This window comes from Electrophorus electricus, chromosome 22 (assembly GCF_013358815.1).
Source record: "Electrophorus electricus isolate fEleEle1 chromosome 22, fEleEle1.pri, whole genome shotgun sequence".
Lineage (NCBI taxonomy): Eukaryota > Metazoa > Chordata > Actinopteri > Gymnotiformes > Gymnotidae > Electrophorus > Electrophorus electricus.
The window spans coordinates 7,828,770-7,845,599 of NC_049556.1; the positions used below are offsets into that span (position 1 = coordinate 7,828,770).

General features: G+C 42.7%; 1 protein-coding gene across 1 annotated transcript in view; it reads right to left on the reverse strand.

The window, feature by feature from the left end:
• Positions 1-16,830, reverse strand: part of si:dkey-65j6.2 (uncharacterized protein KIAA1755 homolog) — a 48,786-nt gene continuing 31,956 nt past the window's right edge. Inside the window, 23 exon segments of the mRNA XM_035521741.1 lie at positions 1-750; positions 1,057-1,286; positions 1,829-2,080; positions 3,456-3,572; positions 3,824-4,001; positions 4,200-4,370; positions 4,878-5,102; positions 5,493-5,576; positions 5,804-6,053; positions 6,421-7,469; positions 7,591-7,782; positions 7,986-8,108; positions 8,694-8,832; positions 9,133-9,284; positions 9,522-9,620; positions 9,966-10,079; positions 10,392-10,472; positions 10,809-10,899; positions 11,300-11,423; positions 11,530-11,727; positions 11,882-12,931; positions 12,934-13,147; positions 14,205-14,287. Of these exon segments, the coding sequence (XP_035377634.1) occupies positions 730-750; positions 1,057-1,286; positions 1,829-2,080; positions 3,456-3,572; positions 3,824-4,001; positions 4,200-4,370; positions 4,878-5,102; positions 5,493-5,576; positions 5,804-6,053; positions 6,421-7,469; positions 7,591-7,782; positions 7,986-8,108; positions 8,694-8,832; positions 9,133-9,284; positions 9,522-9,620; positions 9,966-10,079; positions 10,392-10,472; positions 10,809-10,899; positions 11,300-11,423; positions 11,530-11,727; positions 11,882-12,931; positions 12,934-13,147; positions 14,205-14,287 (5,237 nt within the window). The 3' untranslated portion in view covers positions 1-729.

The window sequence follows — 16,830 nt, forward strand, 5'->3', positions numbered from 1 at the left end:
AATACCCAACAACGACCACGTAGCTCGCAGGCTATCAGGGTCAAATATCGACAACATTCACAGTTAAAAACAAGACTTATATACACACAACGAGGAGCAGGTGTGAAACACAGGGCTATACGGACGAACAAACACAGACACACACGCGGAGACGTTAGGCTGTACTGTGACAATTTGTAACACTGAATTGTTTTTATTCCCAATATTTTCTAATTTCTCATCTCAAAAAAATGGGACAGTGTTGAATAAATCTCAAATAAATGGGAGCGTTCAATAAACCATTCCAAAAAATGTCACACATGCAAAAGCCAATGTACAGAAATTCTTGTTACAAAACTTCACTGACAGAAAACTTAAAAAATGGTATTTACTGCAAACGATTCAAGAACACAGTTACATCAACACCCAGGATGCCTTAATCACTAAAACTATTTAACTGACACAGTGACATTGACACTGTTACTTAATGAAAGAATATGGTCATATTCATTTTCACATCATATCATTACAGTTGGACTTCCCCTACAGTAACCTTTTTTGCTAAACGACTGCCTCTTCAGTTCTATGAATTTGTGTCATAATCCCTTCATTTTCACATTATCACTTTCCTCCGTGGTATCTCACGTTTTCTTGTAGCCTTCAGTAGAAGTACTGACTTCTTTAAAATACTATGGTCAGCAACCACATGAAATGTACTTTCACTCGCCAAAGGAGTCTGTGGTTCCTGAGTCAGTGGAACTGTTCGCAGATCTGTAAAAGATTGTGAGGTTAGTGTTACTTTCTTTTTAGAAATTACGTAACATTATCTTAACAAATATGATCCTTTCAACATTTTCAAACAATGTATATATATTTACAGTTGTATTTTTTCAGAAAAGCCTATAAGTGGAGTTATACATAAAAGTCAAGTAATTGTTTTTTAAAATAATAATAATAATAATAATAATAATAATAATAATAACAATAATAATAATTATTGTTATTATTATTATTATTATTACTATTATTATTACACTATGTAGATAACATACTAACATCATTCAGCAGTGAATATACCTGCTCTGTATCCTTTTGATAAATATGAGTCATGGTTTGTAGGTCACACCCTCTGAGTTTGTTCCTGGCTGGAGCAGGTGGGCTATGCTGGGGTGTGCAGGCCAGGTTGGGCTGGGTGGCAGCAGTTGGGCACCTGCCTGCAAGCAGTGCAGGAAATCCTCTTGAAGCACAATATGAATCAGGACCTCCACACACACAGGCACTTTCATCTAAGGACCCTGAACAGTCTTCTGTAGGTACAGCCAGAGAGAGATAGAGGGAGAGAAGCAGACAGAGAGAGAGAGAGAGAAAGAGAGAGAGAGAGAGAGAGAAAGAGGCAGAGCGAGGGAGAGATGGAGTGACAGAGGGAGAGAGGAAGATGGAGAGGAAGAGAGTGAGAAAGGGAAAGGGATAGAGAGAGTGGCAGGAAGTGAGAGAGAGAGGGAGAAAGTGAGGGAGGAAGAGGGAAAGAGTGAAGGAGAGAGAGAGAGAGAGCGAGAGAGAGAGAGAGAGAGAGAGAGAGAGAGCGAGAGAAAGAAAGGTAAAGGAGATTAAGCATATTGTGCTGTTGGTGATCAGTACATGTTTCCAACTTGAGTTTTACACATTTTCAAATGAGGAATGATAAATCTTGAAACTACTAATAGACTACTGATTTGTTTAAGTAGACACATTCAAGGCAATAGTTATGGAATTTGTAAGATTGAAGAATTTGTCTTGTGTGTTCCTGTATAGTCTATTTTTAATGCATGCTGATGTGAACATAATGTTAACTGACACGTTAAAAATATACCATTTCTAAGGAACTGGTTCTGGTCATCTCCACACAAGGTTTCGTGAGGTAAGAACATTCCATGGCTGCTGGGAACCTGATTTGCAGGGAAACCTCTGGGGGATAAGGAGCCTCGCCCAGAGGAGGAAGATGATCGGCTGCCTGAGGTTGAGACACAGCTCCCAGAGCCATTCGATTCAGGCCTTGGCAGGGCCATATCACTTGGAAAGCTGGACACCGCAAGATTTGGTGTTTTTAATGATCCTTCACTTTCTGTGAAAAAAAACCAGATCGATTACTTGATTAATAAATATATTGATGTGTTTTCTCTTTTAAAAATCCAGTAGCCATCACTCCCAGAAAGCAATGACCTGTAAAATACCAATCCAAACTTATGCAAGCCCTCGACAAAAACATATATGCGTATACACCAATCAGCTGTAACGTTAAAACCACCTGCCTAATATTGTGTAGGTCCCCCTTATGCTCCCAAAACATTGCTGAACCATCAAGACGTGGACTCCACAAGAACTCTGAAAGTATCCAGTGGTATGACACCTAGATGTAAGCAGCGAGGTGTAGCGAGGTGGAACCAATAGGTTGTGAGGTGGGGCCTCCATAGATCCCACAGATGTGCGGTTGGCCTGAGATCTGGATTGAGAATTTGGAGGCCATTGACACCTTGAACTCTTTGTCATGTCAAACCTTTGTCAAACCATTCCTGAACAATTCTTGCATTATGGCAGTGTGCCCTGATGATACAGGCCAGTTTCGTTGGGAATACTGTTGCCATGAAGGCGTCTAGAACAATGCTTAGGTAGGTGTTACAGTAACATCCACATGCATACCAAGACCCAAGATTTTGCAGCAGAATATACACTGCATCTGCCTCTGTCTTGCCTTCAGTCCATATTGCATCCTGGTTCTATCTCTTCCCCAGGAAAGTGCACTCAGCCATCCACATGATGTAAAAGAAAACACGATTCAGCAGACCTTGGCCACCATCTTCCATTTCTCCATGGCCCAGTTCTGATGCTCATGTGCCCATTGTAGACACTATTGCCAATGGACAGGGGTCAGCATGGTCACTCTGACTGGTCACAGCCCCATAAACACCAAGCTACTATGCACTGTGTGTTCTCACACCTTTTCTATCATAGCCAGCATGATGTATTTTTCAGCATTTTGTGTTATGGAAGCTTTTCTGAGGAATCAGATCAGATGACACTCACATCAATGAGCCTTGGGTGTCCATGACTGTGTAGCTGGTTGTTCCTTCCTTGGACAACTTTTGTTAGGTACTAACCACTGCATACTGGGAACAGCAAAGTTTTTGCCATTTTGGAGGTGTTCTGACCCAGCCTTCTAGCATTCACAGTTTGGCCCTTGTCAAAGTCACTCAGATCCTTACATTTGCCTATTTTTCCTGCTTCCAACACATCTTCAAGAAGTGACTGATCACTTGCTACCTAATATAGCCCATCCATTGACAGGTGCCACTGTAATGAAATAATCAATATTATTTGTTTCTCAGTGTTGTGGCTTATGGGTGTATATGTGTCTTGTATTTTAAAGGCTATAACCGTTTGTAAATTGACAAAGAGAAAGACTTTCCACAGATAGTCAAGAGTCTAACTGAGGGTGATACCTCTTCCAGTTAGAAGGCAGAAGATACTTTTGTCATGGATGGTCGCCTCGCTGGTTTGGATGTCCATAAAGGATTTGCTACCCACCCCCATGAACACACGTTCCTGTCGCCACAGCTCTGCAAAACAAAATCCAGGATTTCTAGATTAGGTTTATATTCACACCTGTATCTAATATTAATAACTCATGGAAATATTAATGAAAGTATAGGGAACTGACATGGAAAATTAGAGCACTATTTACTAATTCTTACTTTATAACCGAATTGTAAAATATCTCTCTCTCTCTCTCTCTCTCTCTCTCTCTCTCTCTCTCTCTCTCTCTTTCTCTCTCTCTCTCTCTCTCTCTCTCTCTCTCTCACATACACACCTCTATTCTTCAGGGCCTGCTTCCACAGGATCTGCTCAAGGTCTATGGTCCAGGCCTGCTTCACGTCCTGTCTCTCAGCCTGGAGCATGTAGGTGTGTTGTGCCTGCCTCCTCCTGAACCAGATCTCAAAACACAGGCCGCTGTCTCCACAGCTCCGAGTCACTCCTATGTCACATGTCTTCATTTCAGATGGAACCAATAACAAAGCATTTTAGGTGAATTAATATACTGAAAAGTGAGGACAGAAAGCATAATAATAATAATAATAATATAGAATAATATAATCTTTATTAGATTGCTGAAGTATGTCACATTTTAAATTTGGGTTTAAAAGCTCACAGTGTTCAGAAGCTTAAAGGTCTGCTGTTGAACATACCTTAAAAGACTGTTTGCAGACATACACTTCATCCCCACGGAGGGTTTTCTTTGTCTTGGTGAAGAGGATGAGCTCCTGGAACAGGAACACTCGGCGCAGAGTGCGCTTCTTACGAAACGTTACGTAAAACTCATCTTGCCGAATTAACTGGCCTTGCTCCTTTAGGTTCACCTGAACAGAGAAAGGAGGAGACGTCGTCACAGTACTCGTTGAAATACAACCAGTTATTGTTCAAATGATTCATTATAAACTCTTCAACTGCCTCTTTGTTATGCATAGTGGTATAAATGGTTATGCAGTATCCAGCACATTTGTTCATGGTTTTAAGGTTTTATGCTGGTCAATATTATAATTATTATATGGAGAAAGCCAAAAACATCTGTGAAATTGTACAACCGTTCTGAAACATTAATTTTATTCGGCTTTTTCAGTCATTTACACTGGTATTACCAAAGGATGTTTAATGAAATTCTTTCTAAGCCTTTTGATAAGCCACAGTCGCGTTGTTATCGACCAAAGCCACAATTCACTGTGTCTTGATTTGGCGAAATGTGTATGGAAGAAAATCATACTGTAGACTGGCCATGTTGCACTGAAACCCTGACATCCTGAGCAAACAATATGACAGCTCAGGAGATCCACAAGGTGCACAAGGTCAACAACACATATCTCCCTCACATCGCAGTCCTGGATGGCGTCCATGGTGAGCAGGTCGTTGCCGTGGCGAAGCTGGAAGCGGACCACCTCGGTGGCGGCCTGGATCTCCTGGCGCTCCAGGCCGTGGTCAGGCCCACACTCCTCCAGCATCTCCTGCAGCAGCAGGCCGTACTTACTGATCCTCTGCACGGGCTTCAGCAGGTAGGATGACAGGTCCATGCTGTCCCCCAGCTCCATCTGCTTACGCTGCACAGACAAGATCAGAAGGAGGTGAAGGACGGCAGGAGGCTTTCTCCGCCGCTCCGCCTGTCGTCGGCATAGGAGGCGAGCCGCATAGCTCATCTCTACGGGACGCTGTTCTAAGACGCCTGGTCGGTACTATTCTAAGTTGGCGGACTCGGGTTAAAGTGAACTGGTGTTAGCATAAGGAGAGCACTAAACTGTGCTTTGGCTCTTCAGGACTGGCTGGAATTTATGTGCAGGTTGCTCAGTTGACTGTTAAGTCAACTGAGCATAACTGTACATAAAAGTAGCTTTTCAGACAGTTTTCACTGATGAATGTCAATATAAGAATGAGATGATTCACACTTTGGCTTATTTCTTTCTTAAAGATCTTTCTGGCCAAATTCTCCTCACCTTGAAGTACTTGTGATGTTGAATAAGAGCATCTGACTGGGGTTTGTTCTTGCTGTAGAGAGCGTACAGGCCAAAACTCTCCCTCTGTGTATCAAAGCATGCATCAAAATAATATAAGAATATAATAACATAAGAATACAATCATATAATAATATACGAACATATTAATAAAAGAACATGACGCTCCTTTTTAGCTCCCGCTGTATTTATTACAGAAAAGGATATGTCACAATATCATGTTATCATTACTGTAGAGAACAAGTGGCTGCAGCAGTCATATATGGAGGAGATAAGGATAAAAAAAAACTTACATGTCTGAGGAAGCAGCGGCCCACCTTCAACGGCTCTGCCCTGCATACTTCTAGCTCCTGCAGGAAGTAATGACAGTGGAAGTTATGTATTTTCTCTAGGTTCCCAAAGATCCTCCCACGCTGACCTCTCAGGTCTTGGGGCACATCCGGCCTGGCCAGTAGGGGGAGGTAGTGAGTCAGGACATAACCCAGAGACCGCACGTACTCCAGCTCTGTCCCCAACAACTCCTCTAAGATGCACCACAGTTTCCTGCTGGAGAGAATAGCATTTTACCATAGACGCACATTCAGAAAAACTTTGATCCCAGATGGATGTTAAATTTGCTGTTTTCTTAATAATACTTTTAAAAGAATTATATTACAATATCCAAAAACTCTACCTCATGTAATAAATTATATTGTTCAGGATGTTTTATTCTTTATTTATTTTGTACCTGTTTGACATCAATGCCATCTTTTAAACAGAGACAGAAACAAAAAGTGATTTATTGACACCCTAAAATAGCAATTAGTTAAAAGTAATGATCTCAACTATGAAGGCTATTAATTATATAGTTATAGTTAGTCAAACCAAAGAAGTGTAAGTGATTTAACAGTGGTAGAGTGTCACATCTCACAGAGTGCTGGTATTAGTGTCAGGGATATTCAAGGCCTTTCCTCCCCCACTTCCTCTGTTGACAGCCTCCTTGGGTGAAGTACTTCCCAAGAGCTCCACCTCACAGCTGGACTCTTCTGAGTAAAACCTGCCAGTATGGGAGTTATGCCTTTCGCAGGGCTGGGCCTGGCAGTTGGCTGATAAGGGTTCCTGGGTCTCAGAACAGGTGGGTACTGGTGTCTTGGCTCCAATGCAGATGGGTACTGCAGACTGGGTATTAGAATAGGTCGGTACTGAGGCGGGTAATGTTGTCTGTGTTCCACAGTTGGCAGCTTCTAGCACCTGGACATCAGAGATGAGGGGTGTTAGACTGTTAGATTCCGTGTAGTTGGAAGGTGAGGTCTTAAAGGAGCTGGAAGCTGAGTTCTCTCCTCTGGATCTGCTCAAGGTGCTCTTCCAGGGAAACCACTGACAACCAGCTGTGGTTGATCCTTCAATTACTCTCTGCCTGCCATCGTGCGATGTTTTTCTGGATGTGTTTTTGCCATAATCAGCAAGGCCTTGGTCTGCAGCAGCAACAGTTCTGGACCCTTTCCGACCTTTTCGCGATTGCCTGAAGTTAAAGCAGGTCACCGTGCCGTAAATGCTCTCTCGGTCTCGGTTATGCTTGACTTCACATTGTTCTGGCATGCTCCGCTGTATATTGGACTGTGGAAGTGCAGGTGCTCCATGCAGGTGCTCCGCTTCGAAAGTGCTTGCCTCGCCACCATCACCGTGCTGCTCGTAGGTCAAATGTACCAAGCGATGCTGGGCTTGCTCCAGATCCTGCAGGCTCTCTTCCAGCTGTTGGCTGATGTCCTGACACCTTAGCCAAGCCATATTCCACACCTGCATACCCCTGCAGCTCTGGAGAGAGCCGGCCAGGGCCTTTGCATCCTGGAATCGTTCAGGGGAGAACTCAATAAGCTTCTGATGGCATTGCTGAAGGGTGGCCCATTTCTCCTCCTGAGCCATGCACTGCAAGGGAATCTGGTCCAATTGTTGTGAGCAGGCCTCAGCCACTTCAGTTGCCTGTGAATTTTACATTCGCCAAACATTAATCCACACATTTCAATAGCTACGGCATAAAAAAATAAAAAGTAATCCCTTCATTTGATGAAAATCCAAAGGCAAGAAAGGAAGAGGAACTTACCCTTTCACAGAAGTGGCACAAATTTACCATGTCTTGAAGCTCATCACAACATTGCTCTGCTCGAGACAAGAAGTCTGACAAGCTGGATTTGAAGGTGGATACCATTGTTTGGAACGCTTCTGTCTCAGGGTAGTTTGGTCCCTGAATACGTTCTGCTTCATTTAGTAACATCATGGCCTTAAGCTTCTGTTCCTGCAGTACATTGAAAGATGCATCAAGGCTGGATGAATGTAGGCAGTAAAACACTGTACGGGTAAGTAAACTGAAAGTATAATGAATTTATATAATTATAAAAAATACACATTATTGGAGGAATTTCTTCTCTGTATTACATTCAAATTTACATGTGTGTCTTTTTCACTACAAACCATTTATAGGGGGATATCAAAGCTTACATTTGCTTCAGAGAGGAAAGTTGAGAAGCCTTTGAGTGTCTCTTGAATTCTCCCGCTGGAAACCTCCACAGATTCTGCTTCCAGCAGCTGTCTGTCTCCCTCCACATCAAACCATTCCTTTATCTGGAGAAACAAACGTTCTACATCTGGGGGGCCCGACTCACCTCACAGAGATCTGCCCCTCTACAAAGTGTAGGTCTAGCTCTGACCTAACATATCTATTCCAGGTGATTAAAGCCCATCCCTTTCTGTAATGTCTCCTTCAAGTGTTGCACTAAAACCAGACAACATCAGTTAAACCACATGACCTGATCCTGTAGTGGCTGCAATGCGGTTCCTCATCTGTTCGTCTACTCTAACTGCATACAGCAATGCATCACATGGGACTGGGAGAAGTCCCTAACAAAGCAGTTGGCCACATGGACGTTGGGAAATGTGCTCGTTGGGGTTCCACTGGCTCTGCCAGATCACCTGCTCTTACATGAAATCTTAAATCACTAACTTATTCTTTTTCCTTTTGTATTTTCTATGACACCACCAAGAAACAGTCCTTATACGATATATACTGATATACCTAACATATAAAAAACTGATTACACTGTCACTAAACATCCTAAATCACTATTAGATAATAATTTTGATACATGTAATTAATGGTATTACATTAGGTCCACCAAAATAAGGCCACGACACGATGAGACTTTGTACCTTGGTAAACCTCGATTCCATCTCTCTGAGCTGTAGCAGCAAGTTAAGGTGTTGGAGAGACACACTGGATCTCCTCGCCAGCACATGGACCTGTTCCTCAACCTGATTATACAGGCCCTCCACGGTTTCCATGACCTCACTACAAGAGAGTGGCAGGCGCTGAAGACATTCAGTACGCTAACACTGTTTGGAGAAGCCACCATAAGTTCTGCACTCTACATGAAAATCAAATTTGCATAAGATTGTTAGCATTGGGGACAGATTTGGAGTTCATATTTATTGTGAATACTTTATAAGAGCCTCATTTGACACCAGCAAGACGATAGCGGTGAGTTTATCAGGGGTGTAACGTTCAGTGTGATTGAGTGCAAGTGTGTATAACAGACTAGCACTGTGTGTACCATATTAAAGTGTGCTTAGATGAACTCTACAGCCTTACCAGGTCTCTTCGCAGTGTGCTGCTCTTACATTACACTCCCACCTCAACCTGGCCAGCATGGCTCTGCCCTCCCTCTGTAAGGCAACCAATCGGGGGTCCTGCAGCGCGTCCTTCATCAGAGCTCTCTGTTCGCTAATGCACTGCTCCACATCCTGAATGAGATAAAGAAATAAAGAGATGAACAGGCACTGAGCTGCTGTATGGATATCCAGAGAGCCATATGCTATGCATGCTAGAATGGTCTGAATGTGTTGATTAAACATGTGTGAGGTTGTTCTAAAAAAAGATCTTGACATGCCATGACATGCTGAAGTTCCCAAGCATGTAGAGTGTCAATAGGCTATTACCGTAGACCTGACAGAAGACAGTGGTGGTATTTTACACTGTACCTGAACAGTGTCTATTTTGTGTATTCCCTCCAGGTTTCGTATGGCTTCCAGGAGCAAATCTCTGGCTTCTTTCAGGTCCAACACAAATGGGTGCAGTTCCTGTGAGCCAAAGAGTATTGGCAGCCTTTAGGGTTTCCGGCTTCCAAGGAGTTTAAAAATACCAAAGCAGAGTAAAGCTGAGAATGTGTTGTACATTTAATGGCCATGACTACCTCAGATTGGGGTGCCACAGAATGAAGCATGAGGTACAGAGGGAATGAATATATAGGTATTAAGATATGTAAACAGTGCCTGGTCTTCTGGTGAGCATTACCAAAAAACATAGCAATCAATAAGCCTTCCTGGAAAGTGCTGTTTAAAAGTCATGGATAAAGATTTGGATAAAGTCAACAAAAGCGTTTCTTAAATATAATAGCATTAAATAACACAACTGCGTGAACTCACTCGATGAAGGTCGAGCCAGTCTCTGTGACTGTAGGTAAAGGACCCACCCAGTGCAGAGGTCAGCTGGCTACGCTCTATACATTTATGAAGGGCTTTGAGAGAGGCCACAATGTCCTGCATGAAGAGCAAGGAGTGTTTTTTATTGGTTTTCTGAATAATAGTTCAGTTAAAATATTAAAACAAAACTTATAAGGCTGGCACAGTACCAAATATTGAAATTAAAATAAAGAAACAGAGAATTAGTCATAATGAATAGTGTAAGAACGGGTGCAATAGCGTAAGAACTAAAACAGGTGTAGGTCTGTTGTAGCTCGTGCATAGTTCAGGTTCTTCCATTAAGAGAAGCTTTGCAAGTTTTCCATATACTTACTCCACTCCCCATTTCCATAATACTATGATACTTATGCAAACGTATGTGGCACAAACCATCCGTCCTGAGTCTTTCTCGTGACTGTAACCTTTACTCTGCAGGAGCAGCACACAGTGGACAGCTCGTGGGTCCTTCTCCTGTAATCAACACAGATCATTCCAAAGACAATGACCCCGAGCCGGAGCCCCGGAAAAGACAGACCTCAGTCTGGAATTAATTACACAGCCTCTCCTAGGCACGCTCACCTCCATAACATACCGGAACTACATGATCAAATAAAGACTGTGCTGGGAATTGGACTACAACAGAAATGGTGACCATTTGAGGGTCTTCAAGGACTGTATTGGAAACCAATTGTCTATGCCAAAGCAAGACTCAGCCCTGTTCAGTCAGCAAAACAAAGCAACTTGGCTTTGGTGCTGATTACATACTGGTGATTCTTTATCATGCTGAAGCAAATTAGGAACACCCACCTGCACCATCTGCAGTGCTTCAGTGAATGCCGGGTGTGGGGCTGTGTTACGGGCATCGTACACAACTGTCAGGCCAACCTCTTGGACTTTCCTGTGTGGAAATGTATATTGCACGGTTTTGCTTTTTTGATTGCGTGAAGAGGACCTTAGGATTTTCCATCTTAGGAATGAAATTCAATGAGGCATAAATATAGTTCAAATGAAAAAAAAAAGGAATTATTACTGATTGCACTGCAATAAGAGTGCTGAGGAGTCAGGATAACAAAATTAAACAATCAAACAAAAAAGGACCGTGAAATTTAATTACATCATGTAAGATTGCCCGCACAAGCCTGCATGCTTGAAATGTGACTTTATACTAATCTAAACATTTACAATTAATTCAGACAATAACAGAGTGTAGTCCCATTGAGACCTTTAAATGTCTTATATGTCACTTAAGCAATATTCCTGTTGATGAACGAGTGAGGCCTTTTAGAAATACTTCATACCTGGTGATGGTATTGAAATAGAGCAATAGTGTGGAGAGCTCCAGGCTGGAGACCAGAGGAGACCCCCAGTGTGTGTGATCCCCATAAACCTCCACCACAGGCCTGCTTGAGCGATCTCTGCCACCTGAGGGGGAGGGGAGCACCAGAGGAGGGACACACGGACATCAGAGTACAGCGCAGGCATCCAGCAAGATGCTTCTAATGACAGAGCCCAGTAGAAAATGTCATACCTGTAAGGCAGGCGACCCCTAACTGCAGGAGGCAGGTCTCTGGTTTGAATGCGGCTGGTGGTGCTGCTGGTCCTGTAGGTATGACTTGTTCCATGCCAGCAGTGTGTGTCTCTGTGGATTTAGGTCCATCTCTCCAGGATCCATTAGCAAGAGGGGAAAATGTTTTAGGATCCTGGGGGTCATCTTCAGAGAAGCATCCTACCACACACACACGCGCGCATACACACACACACACAAACACACACGCACGCACACACACACACACACACACACACACACACACACACGCACACTGATGAACATAGTCATTCTACCCACTGTGTCCCAAAATGATGTGTGAAATTGTTCTCACCGTTTGGTTTTGTTCTTCGCCTGTTCAACTTTGGAGAAACAAGGCCGAAGGCAGTGGTCTTTTTCCCAGGAACTACATGTAGCCTTGGGAGCGTTTCCAGATAACCGTCCCTGCTGCCTTCGCTGGGCTGTCCTTGGACTACAACATGACATTTCTCAGACGTTCCAACCACATTTGGCACGAGACAGGTAATGGTGCCTTCACGTATGCCCATCAAGTCCTCAGAAATGCCTGGAAAACCAGGGACATTTCGGTCATCTTCACTGCAATTGTTATCTACCGTTTGATCATAAGGACTCTGGTCAGGACATTCCAGAACAGGTCTGTGGAGCATTTTAGAAATGATCCTCATACTTCTCCCAGAGGGGACTGATTCTTGAGGACTTTTCTCCACAATGGCAGGGCTTTGCTGTGTCTCCATGTAAAACTCCTTGTATCTGCACTCTTGGCCTTGGCTCCCCTGGTTGTGCTTCCTCCTCATGCAAGGTGTGCAAGGTTGCTCTGCAAACCGCACAGTACGTCCGCAGGGGCGGTGGCCATGGAAGGAGGAGCCAGAACCAGCTGAAGTTGTGAGCCCATGGGGTTTTAGCACAGGAGTTCTAGGCTGACCTTGAGTCCTAGAGCATACCACGACTTCCTTTTCTTTAGTAACGTCCACATGTTCTAGATACTGTCCCCGAAAACAGTTCTTACTGCGACTGTCCCAAGTATTAGGAGACACCCAGCCCACTGGCATCCCTGGCCCATCTGGTTCCATCCCACTCTGACTGGAACTGTCTACTAAGCACAAAGACACCGCGATACCATCCTTAGCAGGACGGATCCTGGTCTCCACTAAATACCCAGGCGGCACAGGTGAGTCCCGCAAGTAATGTCCGCTCGAAGACTCTTGCTGATCTGCAGGGCCAGGACAAGCCATGCGCTGTGACTCATCCACAAACTCAGGGCTGGCCACCTGATCCCAAGGCACCTTGACTACACCCTGCTCGGTGGCCAGCAGGCAATGACTGAGTGGCTTGTCATGCCTGCCCACGTTCAGTTCTTTCAGAACGAGGCCTCGGCTATGGGACTCTCCTCCAACTCATGCCTCTCCTCTGCCAGAAGGCTCCGGACCACGATGCGAGCTGCCTGGTGTCCAAACAGTGCCACCTGCAGGTAGAAGTCCCCCGGGGAAAGCAGCAGGGGGTCGAGGTGGGCAAGGTGGACTACGATGCGGTCATGGAGGCACAGTGGCCAGCCCACAAAACGAAACACCAGATCAGATGCCTGTCCAGAAAACGGGAAAGCGTTAAGATGCTTTAGTACAGCCTTAACACAAAATCACTAACTAGACATCACTAACAAATTATGTACTTATATATATATATATATATATATATATATATATATATATATATATATATATATATATATATATATATAAAGCTATAAAAGCTATAGCTTTATATATAGCTTTATAAAAGCTATAGCTTTATATATAGCTTTATATATATATAGCTTATAGCTTATAGCTTTATATATATATATATATATATATATATATATATATATATATATATATATTTATATTTATATATATAGCTTCAAAAATAAAATAAAATAAAAAATAAAATATATATATATATATATATATATATATATATATATATATATATATATATATATATATATATATATATATTGCACTTTATTTTTGTTTTCAGTCATTTTTGACTTCACATAGGAAATAAGAATTTTGCCAACGTGACTGTATTCCAAAATAAGCAATTGAACAGCTCCCTCTAGTGGATTTCTACTTCAAATACAAGCAGAATTTCCAAAAGGATAAAGACGTGTAAAAATATTATTTCAAAATGGTATATAGTTATAACTATACTAGTTATAACATAGAGAAGGAGATAACATTAGTTGGCATGACAATATAGCCCAAAAAGTCCATTTTAGAGCAACTGCCAATGAAAGCTTCAAAATGACAGTAATAGTGTAAAGAAATGCTCTTGTTGTCAGACACATGCTTCTGATCTTGGCTATCAAAGGTCACCATTACCTAAATAGCTGTGCAGATAAACATGATAAGATTCAGTGGTTGATACAAGTGTAATCATCTCTTTTTGTTTGTTGCAGGAGAGCCTACTTTAAAATAAAGCCTGAATTAAATATCTCTTTTTTTAAGTCAGTTGACCTCATTAACATTTTATTTTAAAGGAACAGAATATCAGCGAGTATTTAGCCATTTTACTTCTCTTTAGTCATGTTTACTCTGTATGTAAACTGTCTTTTGACACATTTCTCATTCCTTCTTTTTTTTTTTTCCCACACTCACACAAGCTGCACAGTCTCCAGGAGATGCCTGGCTGGGATCAGGAAGTCCGTAAAACACTGCAGAGGGTCTCCATGGTAACAACCCTCAATGACCTGGAAGAGCTGACCAAGGACAGTGGATGCTGTGGCCTCAAACGGAGGGTACAGCACAAAGAGCAAACTCTGGATAGAAGCGTCCAGGGAGTCTGGGTTCTACAGAAACACACCCAGGGCAACAACAGAACACCATATTGGACAACCCATAAAAATGTGAATTTTTGTGCTGGCTGTTATCTGTCATCGAATGCAAACTCGGCTAACACTGCTCTCAAATGTTATTGATATGCTGAGCAATGGCTTATCGCTAAGCATTGTGCATTTTATAAAAATATATACATTGTCCATTAATTTAACATATCTGTCTGGATAATAAAAAATAACATGTCCTGGATGTACTGGATGCTTTTCTTTTAATCAGCAGCTGGAGCGGAAAGTGTCCATAAGAATAGGAGAGGTTTTTTCTTTTAGTTTCTGCTGACTTGAAGCAAAATGAGTCTACTAGCAATAGCTTCAGACATGTCAGAGCAAAAGGGAAGTGCTCTTTGATCATCAACACACATTTATCTCAGTGTCTCTAGTTTCAGTTTTAACTAACATTTCAAATGAACTATGAATGAATATTCTTGGTTTTGACAAGCTAAATTCATTATTAGCTGTCTATAGAAATTAGGTTTAATTTTATAGCTGTGCTGAGGCTTAACAGAATCAGTTCAAACTCCTTCAAGAATGGAAGTAACTCGGTGGCTTGTAGTTTCACACTGGTCCATGGAAAAAGCTGGAGAATTTGACTCATTAAGTCTCACCGTGTAGAGCTAGGTATGTTTTAAAGCAGGATACTTTCTCTGCCTTCTGCAGCTGTGCTTCACCAAGGCGCCCGTGAGTCAATTATATGAGCCTTAAAAATATACAGAATAGTGTTCAGCAGCCCTAGTCTGTGCTTTGAAAAAGGCCCGTGCTGCACAGTTCTCCATGTATGTGAGCATCATATGCCTTGATAAGGAAGTGTCCTGTTCTTCGGGTGCTTGGAGAATGTGCACTGCCTTTGGTTTTGCTTGTTCGGTAATTTGGACCACACGAGATCTCATGAGACTACATGAGACCACATGTGAACTCAGACTGGGTTAAGGTCATGGGGCGATACCTAAATTAACTAACCGTGAACACATTTGCTGACTTGGCCTACATTCCTGTTCAAAGCACTGTGGGACACCCAATTAGGGCGCGGTAGTTGCCAGGTAGTTGCACAGCCATGTTGCAGTTGAAAAAAAAAACAACCTCTTCTTGAGGTACTTCTGGGCATGAAGTACACTGTCTTTTCACTCTCGGAGAAACTGTGGAATTAGTGCATGCTACCTCACTGAAGGTAGCCGGGAGTGAGTGTCCCTGCATGTGGCAACTAAGAGCACAAGGGAGGTAACAGGGTCTGAGAGAGAATTTGTAAAATTTGTAAAATCTCAGAATGTGGAAATGGCAGAAATGTGCATCAGAAAGTCTGCGCAGTGGTGGGCTCCGCGTCAAACAATGATCCAACTCAGATCCAACATTATAGGGGTGAAAGGTGAGGCTGATTCAGATCCTTTGGTATAGTGTGAAAGATTGATTTGGTCATACTAGAACAGTTGACAAGAGGCCATAGAGAGCCAGAGAGAGTCCCAGAGAAGTCTGCAGTTTCACATTCCCACTGTTTCCTGACCCCTTGGCCCAGAAAGATTTAGTACGATCCAAGTTTAGCTCAGCTGTTTGGACACAGACACAAGAGATGTTAGTGGACACTCATATGATCTTACATTCAACGCAAACAAACAAACAAACAAACAAAAAACTCCATGTTTTCTCTCTTCCTGTCATCCAAATATGTCATCCAGTCCAAAGTTTCATTGTGCATTGGTCTAACAGCTAGCTTCAGAACTAAATGGATTTGCTGAATGAACAACCCCCCCCCCCCCCCCCCCCGACAGCTGTCTCGCACTCCCTGCGTTCTCTTCGCTCAGTGAGGCCTGAACCTCAACCATTTATCATCATGCGCAACTGACTACCACAGGCCTGCTTGTATGGACGTGTACAGTTGTGGGACTGGCTAAATGGGTGTTACTGCATGGAGACAGCCAATGGCCAAGACAGTAACAGCAACATTTCTTCAGTGTTGCGTCTTTTACTGTCTCTTGCTGTTGTAAAGGCGGCTCTGCTTTATGAGAAGTTTAGAAGGGTGATTTTACAGAGGCGCTTTTTAGAAAGGGGGCTGGCAATGTTCCACTGACCATAAACATGTGATCATGCTTACAAACACATTGCTGTGGCAATGAGATATGGATGTGTGGAGGTGTGATATTCAAAAGCATGATTCATAGTATGTATATGATTTGTGACTCCATGTCCTCCTCTGGCTGGTTAGGGTACTGCAGGCCCAGGAGTAGAGTTTGATTATGGCTCATAAAGGGATAGAGAATCCTCTAGAGGGGGTACTCAAGTGGAAAACGAAGTGTGTTGTGTAGTTTGTTGTATCTGTTCAGATCTGCTAATCATCTCTTATAAGGAACAAATTTTATAATACAAATGTATAGATTTTCACTACGTTTGTGGTGGTCTGC